We start from the raw sequence: 14,793 nt of genomic DNA on the forward strand, positions 1-14,793 counted from the left end.
AGCAGGTTATTACTTTTCTGCGGTTATAAAGCAGTTAATTTACAAGCGGAATTGAATTAAATTGGAAAACTTATTGTTTTTAGATAAATATTGCGTCTTAACCTCTAAACTGTTGAGAAGGTTAAGTTATTAGTAATTTTTATCAAAATAAGATTAAAATAATCTTATGTGTCATAATAACAACATTATTTAGTAATTTTCCGGGTTTTAAACAAGTTTGCATCAAATTTTAAGTTGAAATCAACTTTTTATTAAAAAATAACCTAAGTTAATCAAATTAAATTAAAAATGTAATTGTTTCAGCGCTATTAGATTTTCGTGCAAAATATGTTTGCTCACGTTCATGACTAGATCGTTTTTGTGCATATTAATGCAAAGAAAAACAAGTTATAAAAACGAGTCATGGAATTTTTTCCACTCTGCGCTCTTTTGCGGTTTTATTACCGATGCACTTAACATCACTGCAACACGGTGTAGTCTCTAGATCCTTCTCAGAAACACAATATTCGTTCACAAATAGCCCACGGGCCGCACTCTGCGCATCGCCGAAATTCAAGCTCGCAAAAAATTCGCACTGATTCATTCGCGTGCACAGGTCGAGAAAGAAAGTTCTACACATATTTGTAAAATTCATATCAATATCAACGAAAAGTGCGACTTGTATAAGTCACCCATTGCGAAGCAATGTTCTCCTGCTTCAAATCACTTTTCGGTAAGTTATTCAAACCTCACCGCCGAAGTTTTCCATTATTCTTCGCATTAAAGCAATAAAAAATGCATAAATCAAAACGCGTCGTGTGTTTACCGCTGGCCCGTGGCCCATTGAGGTGTACACCGCATTGTGACGACGATCAACTCTGACATAATTCAATTGAACGGCTTTTGAATGGCACACAAGACTCGCTGCCTCTCAGCGTTTTGTTTGCCAATCTCATAAATAATCATCAATATAATATAGCGACGTGTAAAACACCACGCCACTTCTTTGCGAAACGCACACACGTGTGCAACCTGATTAAAACACGATTAAAGTTAATCGAGTTAGTTAATTAGCACCCCGATCGACTTGTGTGCTTTGGTATAAATCGACGACGGCGAATGCCAAGTGGGAGCGAAAATACTCGGCGCGGCGTGTGCCAATAGAATTTCGTGTGTGTTGGCCCCTTTTTCTGTGGACAGCGTCGCGACGCAAATTACCAACGTGATTTTAGTGCTACAATTACGCCGAAACGATTTGCACACTTTTTTCAGCACTAAATGTGATCAACGCGTGTTTTACGTTTGTTTTTATTTATTTTACGTGAATCTGAATGTTTTGAGTTTTGTGCGTGTGAAAAGTAAAATTTATCCGATGCGTGAATATTTACGAGCGAAAACAAATCGTAAACTGCGTGAAAGTTCACTGCACTTGTAAATACAGTGGATTTTTATTGTTATTATAATAAAAATAATTATTTAAAGCGTAGTTTTGTAGATGACAATGAAATCCGCGTACGATTGTCGGACACATTATTAAAATTTAAATTAAAATAGTTAATTGTGTTTATAATTAGAAGTGAGTTGTGTGTCCAGAGAGATTTATTACAATTACCAACTATATTTATATCTAGAAATATTTTGTAAGTATTTTTTATTTTTATGTTTTATTTTTGTTTTTTGTAATGTGAAACAAATTGAAAGTGTTTATTGACGCGCGAAATTTCGTTTATATAATTTGTTTGGCTGGTGGTTGATGCGTCAATCAATTTCACAGCACAGCGCAGCGCGTTAATGAAAAAAAAGCTAAATTAAGAGCTGCCAATGTGACCTCATTACACCGCACTCAAAATATAATATAATACATTTAACATGTCTTAAGTTGGCTTTTGTGTTGTGCTTTTTAAAAAGATAAGAATTTCCGCTTGGTGAAGCAGAAATTTGTGTGTAAATACAAAAAATATTGTGGCTGAAAGCTTTTTGAGATTAATGTGGTTATAAAGTGATGTTTTATAAGAATATAGAAATGGATTGAATTTTATTCGGTGGAATATTAGTGGTGGATGAGTTTAGGTTGGATGTATGCTCATAGGTATATTTGCAATAGTGGCTTTCGCTTACGAAAATATAGATCTGTTTCCAATTATAGCTGGTCAGAATAAGTTTGTGTGGAATTTGCGAGTTTCACGGTTAATTTTATTTGCGAGCGTCAGCGTGAGTGCTTTGGTAAATCGTACTTCGTTAATCATTGCTCAATATTGCGCGTGACAATTATTTTCGGTGAGTTTCGAGATGTTTTGGATGTAAAGTAGATTTTGTTTTTCATTTTATAGTTTTCGCCTTTTTACTAAATGATGAGATTATAAAACAGATAAAAAATAAGAGTATTATGGCAGTTTTAATATAAATATGTAGTATAAACAAGGAAATAAATATTTATCGACTTTCACTTATAAAGCACCAGTTTTTTCACGGTTTTAGACAAAAAAGTGGTACTTTATATACGAACGGCCATAGCAGTGAAAAAGGACTTTACTCACGGGCATTATCAACGGGGCGGAGCTTGCGCCTGCGCATTTGCCTTCGGTGTAGCACAAGTTGCGGCAAAACATTTATAACCTTACATTTTCCAGTAGTAGTAGTATGCGAGCGAATTTCGAGAATTTATAATACTAAAGTTTAAATTCAAAAACCTCAACTTATATTTTCTAATTATTTATGTAAATTGCCAATTGCATATTTAACTTTTATTGTTACCTTTACCGTGGTCGTAATAAAATTCTGTGATAAAATTATAAACTTGCGTCAAACCATAGATAAACCGATATTACCGAATAAATTAGACATTAATAATATGAACAAATCGGTTTTACTATGTTTAGTCAACTAGACTAGACACTGCTTACAAAATAAATGTATTTCAGCAAGTTTCATGTTTTAATCCTACGCCATCTACTTATAAAAAGAAAAACTATAACAAACCTAACTTAATAGCCCAAAAATACGTATTTTTAGGTTAATTTCTATAATAAAACCATAAAACGCATATAAAACTATTTCTTGCAAAGAAAGTTTTAAAGTATGACAAACTAGACTTTGATTGAGTGAGAATAAATTGTTAATCAATAATAAAAGCATACTATGCCTTTCCTTAGAGAAATTATAGTTAAAATAAACTAATTGCATCGCATTGCTTTCTGTATAATAGGTATAATCTAATGACATAAAAGCGCACGTTGTTTGTGATTTGGGTCAAACTGAAAATATCGCAGTAATAATTATTTCTGTGAGCGACTGTGATGCGTAGCGAACTTTCCTGCGCCTACGGCGTTCCCACCGAGAGACGTAGTGACCTACCTCAATGCGAAAAGCTTTACGCATGTTTGCCACCTATAGCAACCCCTGCACACTCGCCCTCATTGCGGTAAAGTACTCTTGAGTAATTAAAACCGATAAAAATCAAAAGCATCTCTGAATGTAGATACGAGTATCTACATCAGTGAATTACTGCAATTGCAATTGCAATTAGTAAAGTGCATACATTTTTAATGCGATTCTTAGAAAATTACCAAAGAAGATGTTATCAAATGAAATGAAATGAAATGAATTGAAAAAATGTGTCCTTGTAGCTGTAAATTGCCCAAATTAATAATAATCAACGAGACAAGCAAACAAATTAATCCGCATCTCGAAAAATATGATTCGCACTTTTTTAACGCCGCTGGTTAATGAATTGTTTAATTAAGCAGCGGCGGCGCTGTCAATTTTCATAAAATAAATTCGTATTGCCGATTTGTGTGCGCGTATTGCACATCGCAAATAGTTTGGCGCGGTCAAAGCAAAGCATGTGCAGTGAGCACAGCGAGGAGGCAAGAGGCGGCAGAGGCGCATTTTGGCCGCCGTCGGCGCGCGAAAATCGATACCGGCGCGTCTGGAGCACGACACCACCGCTGCTGGTGCGCCATCGGCTCCTCCAGTCGCCGTTTTCAACTGCTCCCGTTCGGTGGTCACCTTCCGCGCATCCAGCTATCTCTCAGCCACGCTTCCTGCTGTTACCAAGCGCTGACGCACATACACACACACACAGAATACAAACAGACCCACGGAAAAATATCGTCGAAAAAAGCGACAACACTTTACATAATTGATCAACAATTGTAAAACAATTCCATAAATTACCATCGACACGAGAGCGCGTTATTAAATAGTCGTGGCGCAGCGCTCGTTAGAAATTCATTGGGATCTTTGCACCTTCGGCGTGGAAACACTCGGTATCGATTTGCGGAAAGCCGCCGGCTGCCGTTTAGCCAATTAATTATCTCTTCCTAATACCCACGAGCTACCCTCGCAGTCGTCGCCGTCGCTCGGCAGTCGAGTATAAAACAACTCCTACAACGGGGACCCATACGCCAGACGTCCGCCACTTTTACCATCATCACGTGCTATGGAAAATCCATCACGATTTTCTGGTAATGGTAAATACCACAAAGCACAAAACCGGAAACTTAAAACAAAAATTAATTTTTATAAATAAAATTTAAAAAATTTTTAAATTATTTTTATTTTCAGAGTACCTGTTTGCCAAAATGCCCGAAGACAATAACACCGTCAAGATCGAGTTCACCGAACGCTCCGACAAGAAGGAGATGACGGGCGTACGCAAGTGGTTGTCGGAGAACCTCTTGCTGCTCGGCACGCTCTGTGGTGTTGCTGTCGGTGCCATCATCGGTAAGTCTGCAACAAAAAAAAACTTCTCCCGATAAAAGTGAAAATTAATGCGTAGAAAGCAAACTGAGTCAAGTGTCACTTCTCCCTGCTCGGGTCTCAAGCAGTTAATTAGCAATTCATTGCGGATCTGCTCCACTTGCTCGCGCTTTAGATGCAAATCCCGTAAATTGAAATTTTAATAAAATAGACTTATAGGATTTGGCGTCATGTGTCACGCTAGGAAGGAAAACTTAAAAGTTTTCAGCCGTCCTTGAACTTGACCTTTCATCAACTCGCAATATTGTATTGACATAGTCATCAAACAATATCAATAAGAATCGTCATTAGGAAATGGAAAAAACTACGAAAAAAAAAGACAATGTAGTAATGAGTTTTGTCATGAAACTCATGAATAACTCACCCTGGATGTTATTACTCAACCCTTTCGAGCGATAACAATAAATTATCAATATTGCCGTATTGGAAAAATGTTTGCTGAATGTTTCCAATGGATTGTATAAACGATGAATAACGACCCCACACGCAAATAAATGCTATTAATAGTACGACACTTAAATGCCATTCAAAAAGGGTGAAATGCGTCCATGTTGGCGTGGATTTGCCAAAAATTAACATTAGTTCGTAAGGGTCAAGGGCACTGCTGACGTCAGTACCAGTAGGCGCTCGGAAAAATGTATCATCAACCTGTCAAACAGAAAATTCAACAAAAGAAGCAAAATTAGATTTTGACATAACCTAACAAACATTATATCGTCATTATAATATACTTACAATGTTTTTTTTTTTTCTTTAAAAGGATTTGGTTTAAGACCGTGTAAACTTTCGGATGACTCAATCACACTGATATCATACCCCGGTGAACTGTTCATGCGCCTCTTGAAGTTGATCATCCTGCCGTTGATCATCTCCAGCCTGGTGGCAGGTAGCGCAAGCCTCAACGCCAAACTCAACGGCCGTATTGCAGTACGCACGCTTGTCTACTTCCTCTGCACATCCGTGGCGAACGCAATTCTTGGCGTAACACTGGTCACCATCATCCATCCGGGTCATCCTGGTCTCAAGGAAGCATTGGGCGATGGCAATGAAAATCGTGGAGCGACCAGCATGCTCGACAGTCTGCTGGATCTTGGAAGGTAGGTTAACTTTGAACTTTCGTTTCAGGCAACCCACATCACACGCAGTAAGTAATGAAAAACTTGTAACGTAACTAAAAAAAACTTGTGTATCGTTGAAAGATTCAGAAAGGTGAAGGAAACGCTAAACTCGCTAACCGTGTGGCACGCGGCCAGGAATAAATATTCCTGGCGATGTGACGATGGATTTAAATACTTGTATATGTGACTGAATGTGTGAGTGTGTGTGGTTATGTGTGTCGTCAACGCGGAAGTCTTTTTCAATTCGCTCTGAATCGCGCTTTGAAGCATGCTGAAGATGTGTAATTAGGTCAGACCGCTTGTCGCTCTTTCTACATACATTGTTGTTTTCTATTTATTTTTAGAAACATCGTTGCTGATAATATATTTCAAGCGACTTTCCAGCAGGTAGGCATCAACGTACAACATACCATCAGTACATTTATTGAACAAAGAGCAAATTAAACCAAATCAGCAGAATGCAAATGCAAACAAACTTATTTCGAAACATTTATAACCACAAAAAAACTGCGAATGTATGTTGTGTAACCCTGAACAAGAAAATAAAGATTTTGTTTCTTGCAGGCACACACCGCCTACGTGAACACATCAAATGTGGTCTACAATGTCGAAAATGGTACGCATGAAGTTACCGAAACACTTGTACGTCAAATCAACTACAGGTAATATTCTTTTGTTATTCAAACTTAACCCAAAGTGTAATTTTATTGCTTTATTGTAGATCGGGCACTAATACTTTAGGAATCGTGTTCTTTTGCCTTATCTTCGGCACGATTCTCGGTACTCTGGGCGAAAAATCCAAAGTGGTGATTGAGTTCTTCACGGTGACCTTCGAGGTGGTGATGAAATTTGTAACGGGCGTCATGTGGCTCACCCCGTTCGGGATTAGCAGCGTAATTGCGGGGAAAATCCTCGCTGTGAATGACCTCGCGCTGGTAATCTCGAATCTGGCGTGTTTTATTGCCACCGTCGTGCTGGGCGTCCTCATCTATCAGCTAATCTTCATGCAGCTGATCTATTTAGTATTTGTCCGCAAGAATCCGTTCAAATTTTACGTCGGATTGGTGCAGAGCACGTGTACGGCTTTCGCAACGGCCAGCACGGCCGCCGCGCTGCCGATCACATTCAGACTGATGACGGAGAATCTGAAAATCGATACGCGGATTACCAGATTCGTCCTGCCTATCGGATGCAATATTAATATGGATGGTACGGCGCTATTTGTGGCGATTGCGTCCTGTTTCATCGCGCAGATGAATGGAATCACGCTGGGATTCGGCGAACTCGTCACCGTTTGGTGAGTAGGCAACAAGAATGATGAATTCGGATTTATTGCAAGCGAACAGAAGGGTGCCAAAAAATCTAGACAATAATTTGTTAAATGTCGGCTTGGCACTGGCGGCACACGCGCGCGTCCTTTCGACAGGAAGGTGACGCAGGCGGGGCACGTGCGCACAGCTGCTAACAATTAAAATTTTAACGCATTTTTTGCAGTTTTACGTCAACGGCGGCGAGTTTTTCGTCAGCCAGCGTGCCAAGTGCAGCGTTGGTACTTCTTCTCATGGTGCTATCGTCCATTGACACACCTACACAGGATGTGTCTTTATTATTTGCTGTAGACTGGATTGTGTAAGTAAAAACAAAATTTTTCAACATAACCTCACTTTTTAACTATTTTTGTGTATAAAATTATTACAGGGATCGTTTTCGAACCACAAACAATATGCTTGGAGACTGTTACGCCGCGGCTGTGGTAGAAGTGCTGTCGAAGAAGGAGCTGATGGCGGCCGACGCCATTATGCAGGAATCCTCCGAGTACGACGAGCGCAACTCGCTGCCGAACAGCATCAGCAAGGAGCTGGCGCCCGGCGACATTGTGATACGCGACGAGAAGCGCAACGGAACCAGTAAACTCTAGACTTTTTACACCCCACACCCACACACACACACCGAAATGTTTTAATCATTTATTAACATGCGGGTATTTCGTTGGTCAAAAGCCAAACTGAAACACCCTATGCGCAGCTAGGCGTAGATAGCGTGTGTCCTTAGAATGTCGATTGGGTCGCGAATAATAAAAGACACATAATTAACTTTAACGATAAATTATAACCCACAATAAAAATGAAGCCTACATTGTACCAAAACAAAAAAAAAATAACAAAATGTATTCATGTGTACACGTTTACATACATAAATTAATCAATGTGTAATTTGCTCAGTGTAAAACACGCATAGTCAACACGAGGGTGGACTGGCAAAACAATTTGTGAGAGTGTGATATTTGTAACAATGTAAAACGCACGTTGGGAACAAAATTTTTCAAATTTGCGTGTCAATCGCGGGCACATTTTAAGGGTGGAGGCAGCCGAAAGAACTGAATCGTGATCGTATATCAATCTAGTGTAGGCGTAGTATTACCTATACCTTGAAAACAATATCATTGTTACGATAGATGCTCATATTTTATTATAAATGTACTTTTTATCAACATTGGTATCAATTGGAAGCTGATTTGGTTTCGAGATGATGATGGCGTGATGCGATTGATATTGTACACACCCGTATATATTCCAAGGTGAACAATAAACATTGATAACATACTTACCACGAGAATTCAATCAAGCACTTGTGATTTTTAAGTATTTTCAGATAAATTTCGAGCGTTTTTGCGAACTTATTGCAAAATGGCGTTGCCAACTAAATCTAGGGACTTTTTGGGATTAAACTAAGTCAAAACTGACAAATTCCGAGAATACATCATTAAATATATTATGAGGTACTAAGAATTTCGTGGGATTTAAATATTTAAAGCCTTATATGGTGTTAGTATCAAGTTTTACTTCGTATTTTGTGAGTTTCGGTGTAATTTCGAATGGTTGGGGATTTCTAGTGAAAGGGGCTGGTTCAAAACCGAAACCACCCGAAGAATGCCGACTTCCGCGGGAGCGCACAGATTGCAACACATAACCTCGCCGAAGTGTGTTCTTGCCAGTGCATGGCAGCGCTTCAACCAGCAGCGGTCGGCTAACAATTTTGCTCTTCGCGTCAAACGCGCAACGTAAACTCAGCGAATTCCAGCGGTGCGGGCAGTGGCAGTGCACCGGACGACCGCAGGCGTGTGTGGCCGAAATATGCGTCGGGCGTCAACGGACAACCGTGCACCATCAATCGCGCTCGCAGCATAGACATTGCCATCGTAGGCGATTCGCATCGCATCGATGCGTCTGGCGGTCGCTAGACGATAGACACACGCGATTACTCTCGACGGCGCGAGGCGTTCTTTATTTGTTTTTGTGCACGCGCGCAGGATGGCCGGGGTGTTTGACATCGAGCTGCACGACGTCGTGCCCGCCGACGTCGACGACTCCGACGACGACGTGATCGACGGCTACGAGGGCTACGACCAGAATCCGAACGTGAACGAGATTCTCGAGTGAGTGACCTGCAGGTTTGCACAACATTGCAAAAATCAAATATATAAAAAAATGCACAACATTTGATAAGATAACTAAGCAGCATATTAAGTAAGCTTAGCGAAGCAAGGTCATGACGTGTTTTTTCTTGTTGAATTTCTTAGGTCCGATGAGAACCTTGAAACCACAGAGCTCACAGAGCAGATTGTGAATCCTGGCCAGGAGAAAACCAGCCCCATGGACTTTGAATTGCGCAAAGTGCTTGGAAAAGGCGGTTATGGTAAAGTTTTCCAAGTTAGGAAGGTCACTGGCAAGGACAAGGGGACTATCTTTGCCATGAAGGTGCTTAGGAAGGCGTCGATTGTCCGAAATCAGAAGGACACTGCACACACTAAGGCTGAACGAAATATTTTAGAAGAAGTTAAGGTATTGCACCATTCACACAAATATTATGAATGAATTAAACTTATACAATAATATTTACAGCATCCATTTATAGTGGATTTAATTTATGCTTTCCAAACTGGTGGCAAATTGTATTTGATACTTGAGTATCTCAGTGGGGGTGAGCTGTTTATGCATTTGGAAAGAGAAGGCATCTTTTTAGAAGATACGGCATGGTACGTTTTAAAATCTTTTTTAAAAACATCAAGAAATTTATGTTATTTTGTTGTTTAGCTTTTACTTATCAGAAATCATCCTCGCCCTGGAGCATTTACACCTGCAGGGCATCATCTACAGAGACTTGAAGCCTGAGAATATCCTGCTCGACGCGCAGGGCCACGTGAAACTCACCGATTTCGGTCTGTGCAAGGAGCACATTCAGGAAGGCATCGTCACGCACACGTTTTGCGGCACCATTGAGTACATGGCGCCCGAGATACTCACGCGCAGCGGCCATGGCAAAGAGGTGGACTGGTGGTCGCTGGGTGCACTCACTTATGACATGCTCACTGGTGCAGTAAGTATTAAAAACATTTTACGTTAATTTCTTTGAATGTTGTTGTATTTATTTCTGTTTTTTAGCCACCATTCACCGCCGAAAATCGTAAGAAGACTATCGAGAAGATCCTTAAAGGTAAATTAATCCTACCGCCATATTTAACTTCGGACGCACGCGACTTGGTGCGCAAACTGCTCAAACGACAAGTCGGCGCGCGTCTGGGTGCGCAACCACACGACTCTCTGGAAGTGAAGCAACATCAGTTCTTCAAGCATATCAATTGGGATGACGTGCTCAAACGTAAACTTGAACCGCCATTTAAGCCTTGTTTGGTAAGTTTAAATACATAAATCATTCATAACCTAAAAATAATTTTTATTTTAAATAATTTTTCAGACGAGTGAAGATGATGTCTCGCAGTTTGACACGAAATTCACCCGCCAAACACCCGTCGATTCCCCCGATGAGTCGACGCTTAGCGAAAGCGCCAACATGATATTTCAGGGCTTCACCTACATAGCTCCGTCGGTGTTGGAGGACATGTACAAGTCGCAGATTGTCAAATCGCGCTCGCCGCGCAAGAACCACCCGACGCCGCTGCGCCACCATTTTGGTTTGGGGATGGGCGGCGTGATGGGCTCCAGCTTGCAGTATCGCACACATCCGCAGCACCAGCAGGCGCCCACACACCACTACCACCATCCGTCCTACCAGCAGCAGCAGCAGCAGCAACAGCAGCCGGGCGTGGCGCCCTTCCTACCCAATCACCACCTGCATCCGCACGCGCAGGCGCCGCAGCAGGCTGACGAGATGATGGAAGTAAGCTCAGGTCTACCTCACACTTAAAGTTAGTTCAATTTCATTTTGCTACCACAGACACGACTAAACGAAACTAAAACCAAAACAAAAAATCGGACTACGTGTAAATCGTAACAACAGTAAGTTTAGCGGAGAGAAATTTAAATTTCTATATGAATATTATATTATATAAATGAGAAAAGTAACAAAACAAAAAGTAATAATACTAAAGCGCGCATCGCATATAGATATTTATATATTCGACTCTTTTTTCGTCATTCTTTTCTTCTTGGTTAATGATTAGAGGTTAGGTTTGTAGGTGTTTTTTTTTCTTTCTTGTATCACTAACACGGGATTTTCAATAATTTGTGTCACGACGCTGAAACGAAAACAAATCATATGATGGGTTATGACTATAGTAGAGCTGCAGGACGGAATACCAATATATAAAATATAGTAGTTAATATTTTTGTTACCAAATAACGCATACCATATTTGCATGCCGAAGTCGCCATAATTCTACTGTTATCTAATTGTTTAATGATTAACGATTTTGTTTTAATGTTATATACGAAACTATAGCTGAATTTTAGTACACACACACAGACACCGCATGGCTATAAATCCGCAACGGACGCTAACAAAACAAAAAAAAGAAATGAATTTTTCGTGCCTGAATCAATCTCGGGCGCACTTTGACTAGCCTAATTTGATTTTGAAGAGATGAATGGATTTCTACTCAAGGTGCTAATTACGAATCCAACCCTCCAACTCTGTCTATAGGGTGTAGACGAAAACGCCGCCTCGCAAAAACGTTTTTGATTCGGTTTCAATATGCTAGGAGTTTTTTTGGTATGAGTTACCAGTAGCTTAAAATGAAAGTGAAACTACAGTGCAAAAGCAATATTTAATCGAAATGTACAACAACCAATAATTAATTGATCAGTTGGTGTGTGTGAATGCGTGTGGTGTGGCAGGGAGTGATGAGATTTATGATGATGGTTTCTATTTTTTATTTTCTAATTACTAATGTAGATAGTTTTGAGATTTATGTTATAGATAGTTCAATTTTATGTTTATTCGATTGCAAACGATTGCATTCACTGGCAGGCTTGCAGTGCTGTTTATCATAGTTAATAGAACAAATAGATAATTTTTTTTCTCTTCTCGATCGTGTTCTGATCCGCAGGGATGATGACACGGAGAATACGGAGATCACAGAGTTGCTCTGGCTGGTTTTTCTTTTTGTTTTCTTTTTTATGATTTCCATTCGTGTTTTGGACTTTTGATAAAGATTTGATGTTTTTTATTTTGTTGACACTAATTCGAGTGCAATTCGTTTCGTTTTCAAAGACATCTAATCGCTTTTCAACGAAGAATCAGAACACATTATAACTACTAACGCGTAAATGAGTACGTTCTTTTGTAAAATATAAAAGAAATTGTAAGTAACAAGGCAACAAAACGACATTTATATGACCGATATTTTGTAATTATTTAAAAATAATAAAAATGAACTTATGATACTATCGTACACGTGTGAGTGTGTTATTATTGCTTCGGCCTTGCGTCGCCGAACGAGTTTGATATGTACGGCGAATATATATTTGCATACATATGCTAATGTTCATGCAGCAGGACTGCAACACGTCGGAAGGACCTTGAAATAAGTGATAATAACTAATACGTTTGTTATGTCATTATCGATGGCGTAATATTCAAATTTCTGCAGGATTTGATTCATATGTTTTGTTAGTGTATTCCTGCTGACTCAGTGCTGCCAACCTATTTTCAAATGTTTGGTTTGAAATGAATTTACGTATTTTATTTCTATTAATGTACAAATATCGTGTTGTATTCCTTATTTTATTATTTGTGACATGTTATGCTTAATTTGCACATTTGAATCACAACATTTATTTATAAAAATAGAAATAAACTGATTGACTTTTCACACATTCACATCTCACATGCATATTACCATAACCTAAAAGTTACGAAATTAAACACTTGAAACTTTTATTCAAAGAAAATAAATATTAAACGCCAAAAATGATACGATAGATACCTGAAGAATTAACAATGAGCGCTTTGCTAACGCTGCTGCAACCTCGTCATTTATGCTGTCTGTCATATCGTGGTACAAATTTAATATTTAAGGTAATAACTTCTACAAATATCTAACATTTTAATTAAATAACAAATATTTTACCTAATTTTCAGAAACATGTTAAGATTAGTGTCCCTCTGGCAAGCTATGTTAATCAGCCAAAATCACAAGCAACCACCTTAGGTGCTATTGATGAAGAAATCACCAAAGTTAAACCAAAAGTAGTACCTCAATGGAAACCGACACCTTCAACAGACAGACACAGTCTATTCAATGACTACTTAAAGTTGTCTAAAATCAGATTAACAAGTAAATTTTCTTCTAATTTCAACTATTTTTGTGTTTATTGTAATTTTATATTATAGCTTTGGTAGTTGTTACTTCAATGGCTGGTTATGCAGTTGCACCAGCCCCTTTTGAATGGACAACGTTTTTACTTTGTTCAGTAGGCACAGGATTAACATCCTGTGCAGCTAATGCAGTTAATCAGTTCCATGAGGTTCCATTTGATGCACAAATGTCTAGAACAAAGTCAAGAGTTGTAGTTTGTGGTAAACTAACGTAAGATACATAACATAAAATTAACATAAAATGTATATTACAACTAAAAATTTAATTTTTTAAACTTCAGACCTTTACATTCAATGTTATTTGCATTGGGTGCAAGCACAACTGGTCTTGGCTTGCTCTACTTTGGTGTAAATGGCCTCACTGCATCACTGGGTTTAGCCAACTTAATTTTGTACACATGTATCTACACTCCTATGAAGCGGATGAGTATATTGAACACATGGGTTGGTTCTATAGGTAATAATTAATTAATTTCTACTTAAAATTTTGTTTTTTCAACTAAATTTCAATTTTTAGTCGGTGCTATACCTCCTTTAATGGGTTGGGCAGCATGTGCGGACAGTTTAGGTCCTGGCGCGTGGTTAATGGCTGCGTTGTTGTACTCTTGGCAGTTTCCTCATTTCAACGCGTTAAGTTGGAACCTACGGCCTGATTATTCCCGTGCTGGATACCGAATGATGGCGGTAACTGATCCTGCGTTGTGTAGACGTGTTGCTTTGAGGCATACCATCGCATTATTAGGTTTTTCTACTGCTGCGCCTATTATAGGCACAACTAATTGGTGGTTCATGTTGGAAACATTACCATTAAATCTATATTTTATATATTTAGGTAAGTAATCCCAACCAAATTATCTTGATAAACACTTATTTAAAAGAAGTGTATACTTGGTTGCCTATCTAAACACTTCATTTTTGTATTTTTATGTTTAGCGTACAAATTCTACCAGGATTCAACCAGTGCGACATCACGCAAACTATTTCGCTTCTCATTGATTCACCTACCAGCAATAATGATACTCTTCCTGATTAATAAGAAAAAGTGGTACATGTTTGACGACACCGCCGAGAAAGAAACGCAAACTGACGCTGATCAGGAAGCATTAGCCGAATAAGTGTAAAATAATAAATTATATTCTATCTTTATGTCCTCTGTGTGATGATACACCTCTCTAGGGGGTTGCGGAATGTGTGTGCTGGGAGCGGCGCGCGCCGAAAGGATGTTATTGGTCCGTAGGCGGGGTAATCGCGTAATGCGTCCTGCGTCGCGTCGCTCTAATCCCTATAATCTTGCATAATTTCCCCGTTTCGCTCGCAA

The 14,793-nt window shown here is 39.1% G+C and overlaps 3 protein-coding genes and 1 long non-coding RNA gene across 6 annotated transcripts; 3 read left to right on the forward strand and 1 right to left on the reverse strand.

Moving 5' to 3' along the window:
- Positions 1–439: 439 nt before the first annotated feature.
- LOC135804221 (excitatory amino acid transporter-like) lies at positions 440–8,461 on the forward strand. 3 transcript variants are annotated; one of them, XM_065318020.1, is made up of 8 exons: positions 440–712; positions 4,546–4,704; positions 5,501–5,837; positions 6,203–6,245; positions 6,423–6,520; positions 6,580–7,155; positions 7,353–7,487; positions 7,557–8,461. In XM_065318020.1, exons 1-8 carry the CDS (start codon positions 685–687, stop codon positions 7,774–7,776), a joined length of 1,596 nt encoding a protein of 531 aa, XP_065174092.1. In that variant the 5' UTR covers positions 440–684; the 3' UTR covers positions 7,777–8,461. The 3 variants fall into 3 exon arrangements, with proteins under 3 accessions (XP_065174092.1, XP_065174091.1, XP_065174093.1); XM_065318019.1 differs by lacking the exon at positions 440–712 and adding an exon at positions 4,121–4,451; XM_065318021.1 differs by lacking the exon at positions 440–712 and adding an exon at positions 4,122–4,445.
- On the reverse strand, positions 4,546–5,382 carry LOC135804222 (uncharacterized). The gene is made up of 2 exons (XR_010551001.1): positions 5,105–5,382; positions 4,546–5,044 (listed from the first exon to the last, which is right to left on the reverse strand). It is a non-coding gene; the product is annotated as an uncharacterized lncRNA (long non-coding RNA).
- A 348-nt stretch (positions 8,462–8,809) lies between the features above and the next one.
- Positions 8,810–11,674, forward strand: LOC135803915 (ribosomal protein S6 kinase beta-2-like). The gene is made up of 6 exons (XM_065317650.1): positions 8,810–9,294; positions 9,439–9,700; positions 9,761–9,894; positions 9,953–10,235; positions 10,301–10,549; positions 10,614–11,674. The coding sequence occupies exons 1-6, from the start codon at positions 9,170–9,172 to the stop codon at positions 11,061–11,063; spliced, it is 1,503 nt and encodes a 500-aa protein (XP_065173722.1). The 5' UTR covers positions 8,810–9,169; the 3' UTR covers positions 11,064–11,674.
- A 1,222-nt stretch (positions 11,675–12,896) lies between these two features.
- LOC135803916 (protoheme IX farnesyltransferase, mitochondrial-like) lies at positions 12,897–14,621 on the forward strand. The gene is made up of 6 exons (XM_065317651.1): positions 12,897–13,175; positions 13,239–13,434; positions 13,491–13,686; positions 13,757–13,932; positions 13,993–14,307; positions 14,409–14,621. Exons 1-6 carry the CDS (start codon positions 13,098–13,100, stop codon positions 14,588–14,590), a joined length of 1,143 nt encoding a protein of 380 aa, XP_065173723.1. The 5' UTR covers positions 12,897–13,097; the 3' UTR covers positions 14,591–14,621.
- Positions 14,622–14,793: the final 172 nt, after the last annotated feature.

Source organism: Atheta coriaria, unplaced genomic scaffold (assembly GCF_025399875.1).
Source record: "Atheta coriaria isolate IRGN ID8LTWV9N9 unplaced genomic scaffold, Caltech_Dcor_3.1 hic_scaffold_3_pilon, whole genome shotgun sequence".
NCBI classification, from domain to species: Eukaryota; Metazoa; Arthropoda; class Insecta; order Coleoptera; family Staphylinidae; genus Dalotia; species Dalotia coriaria.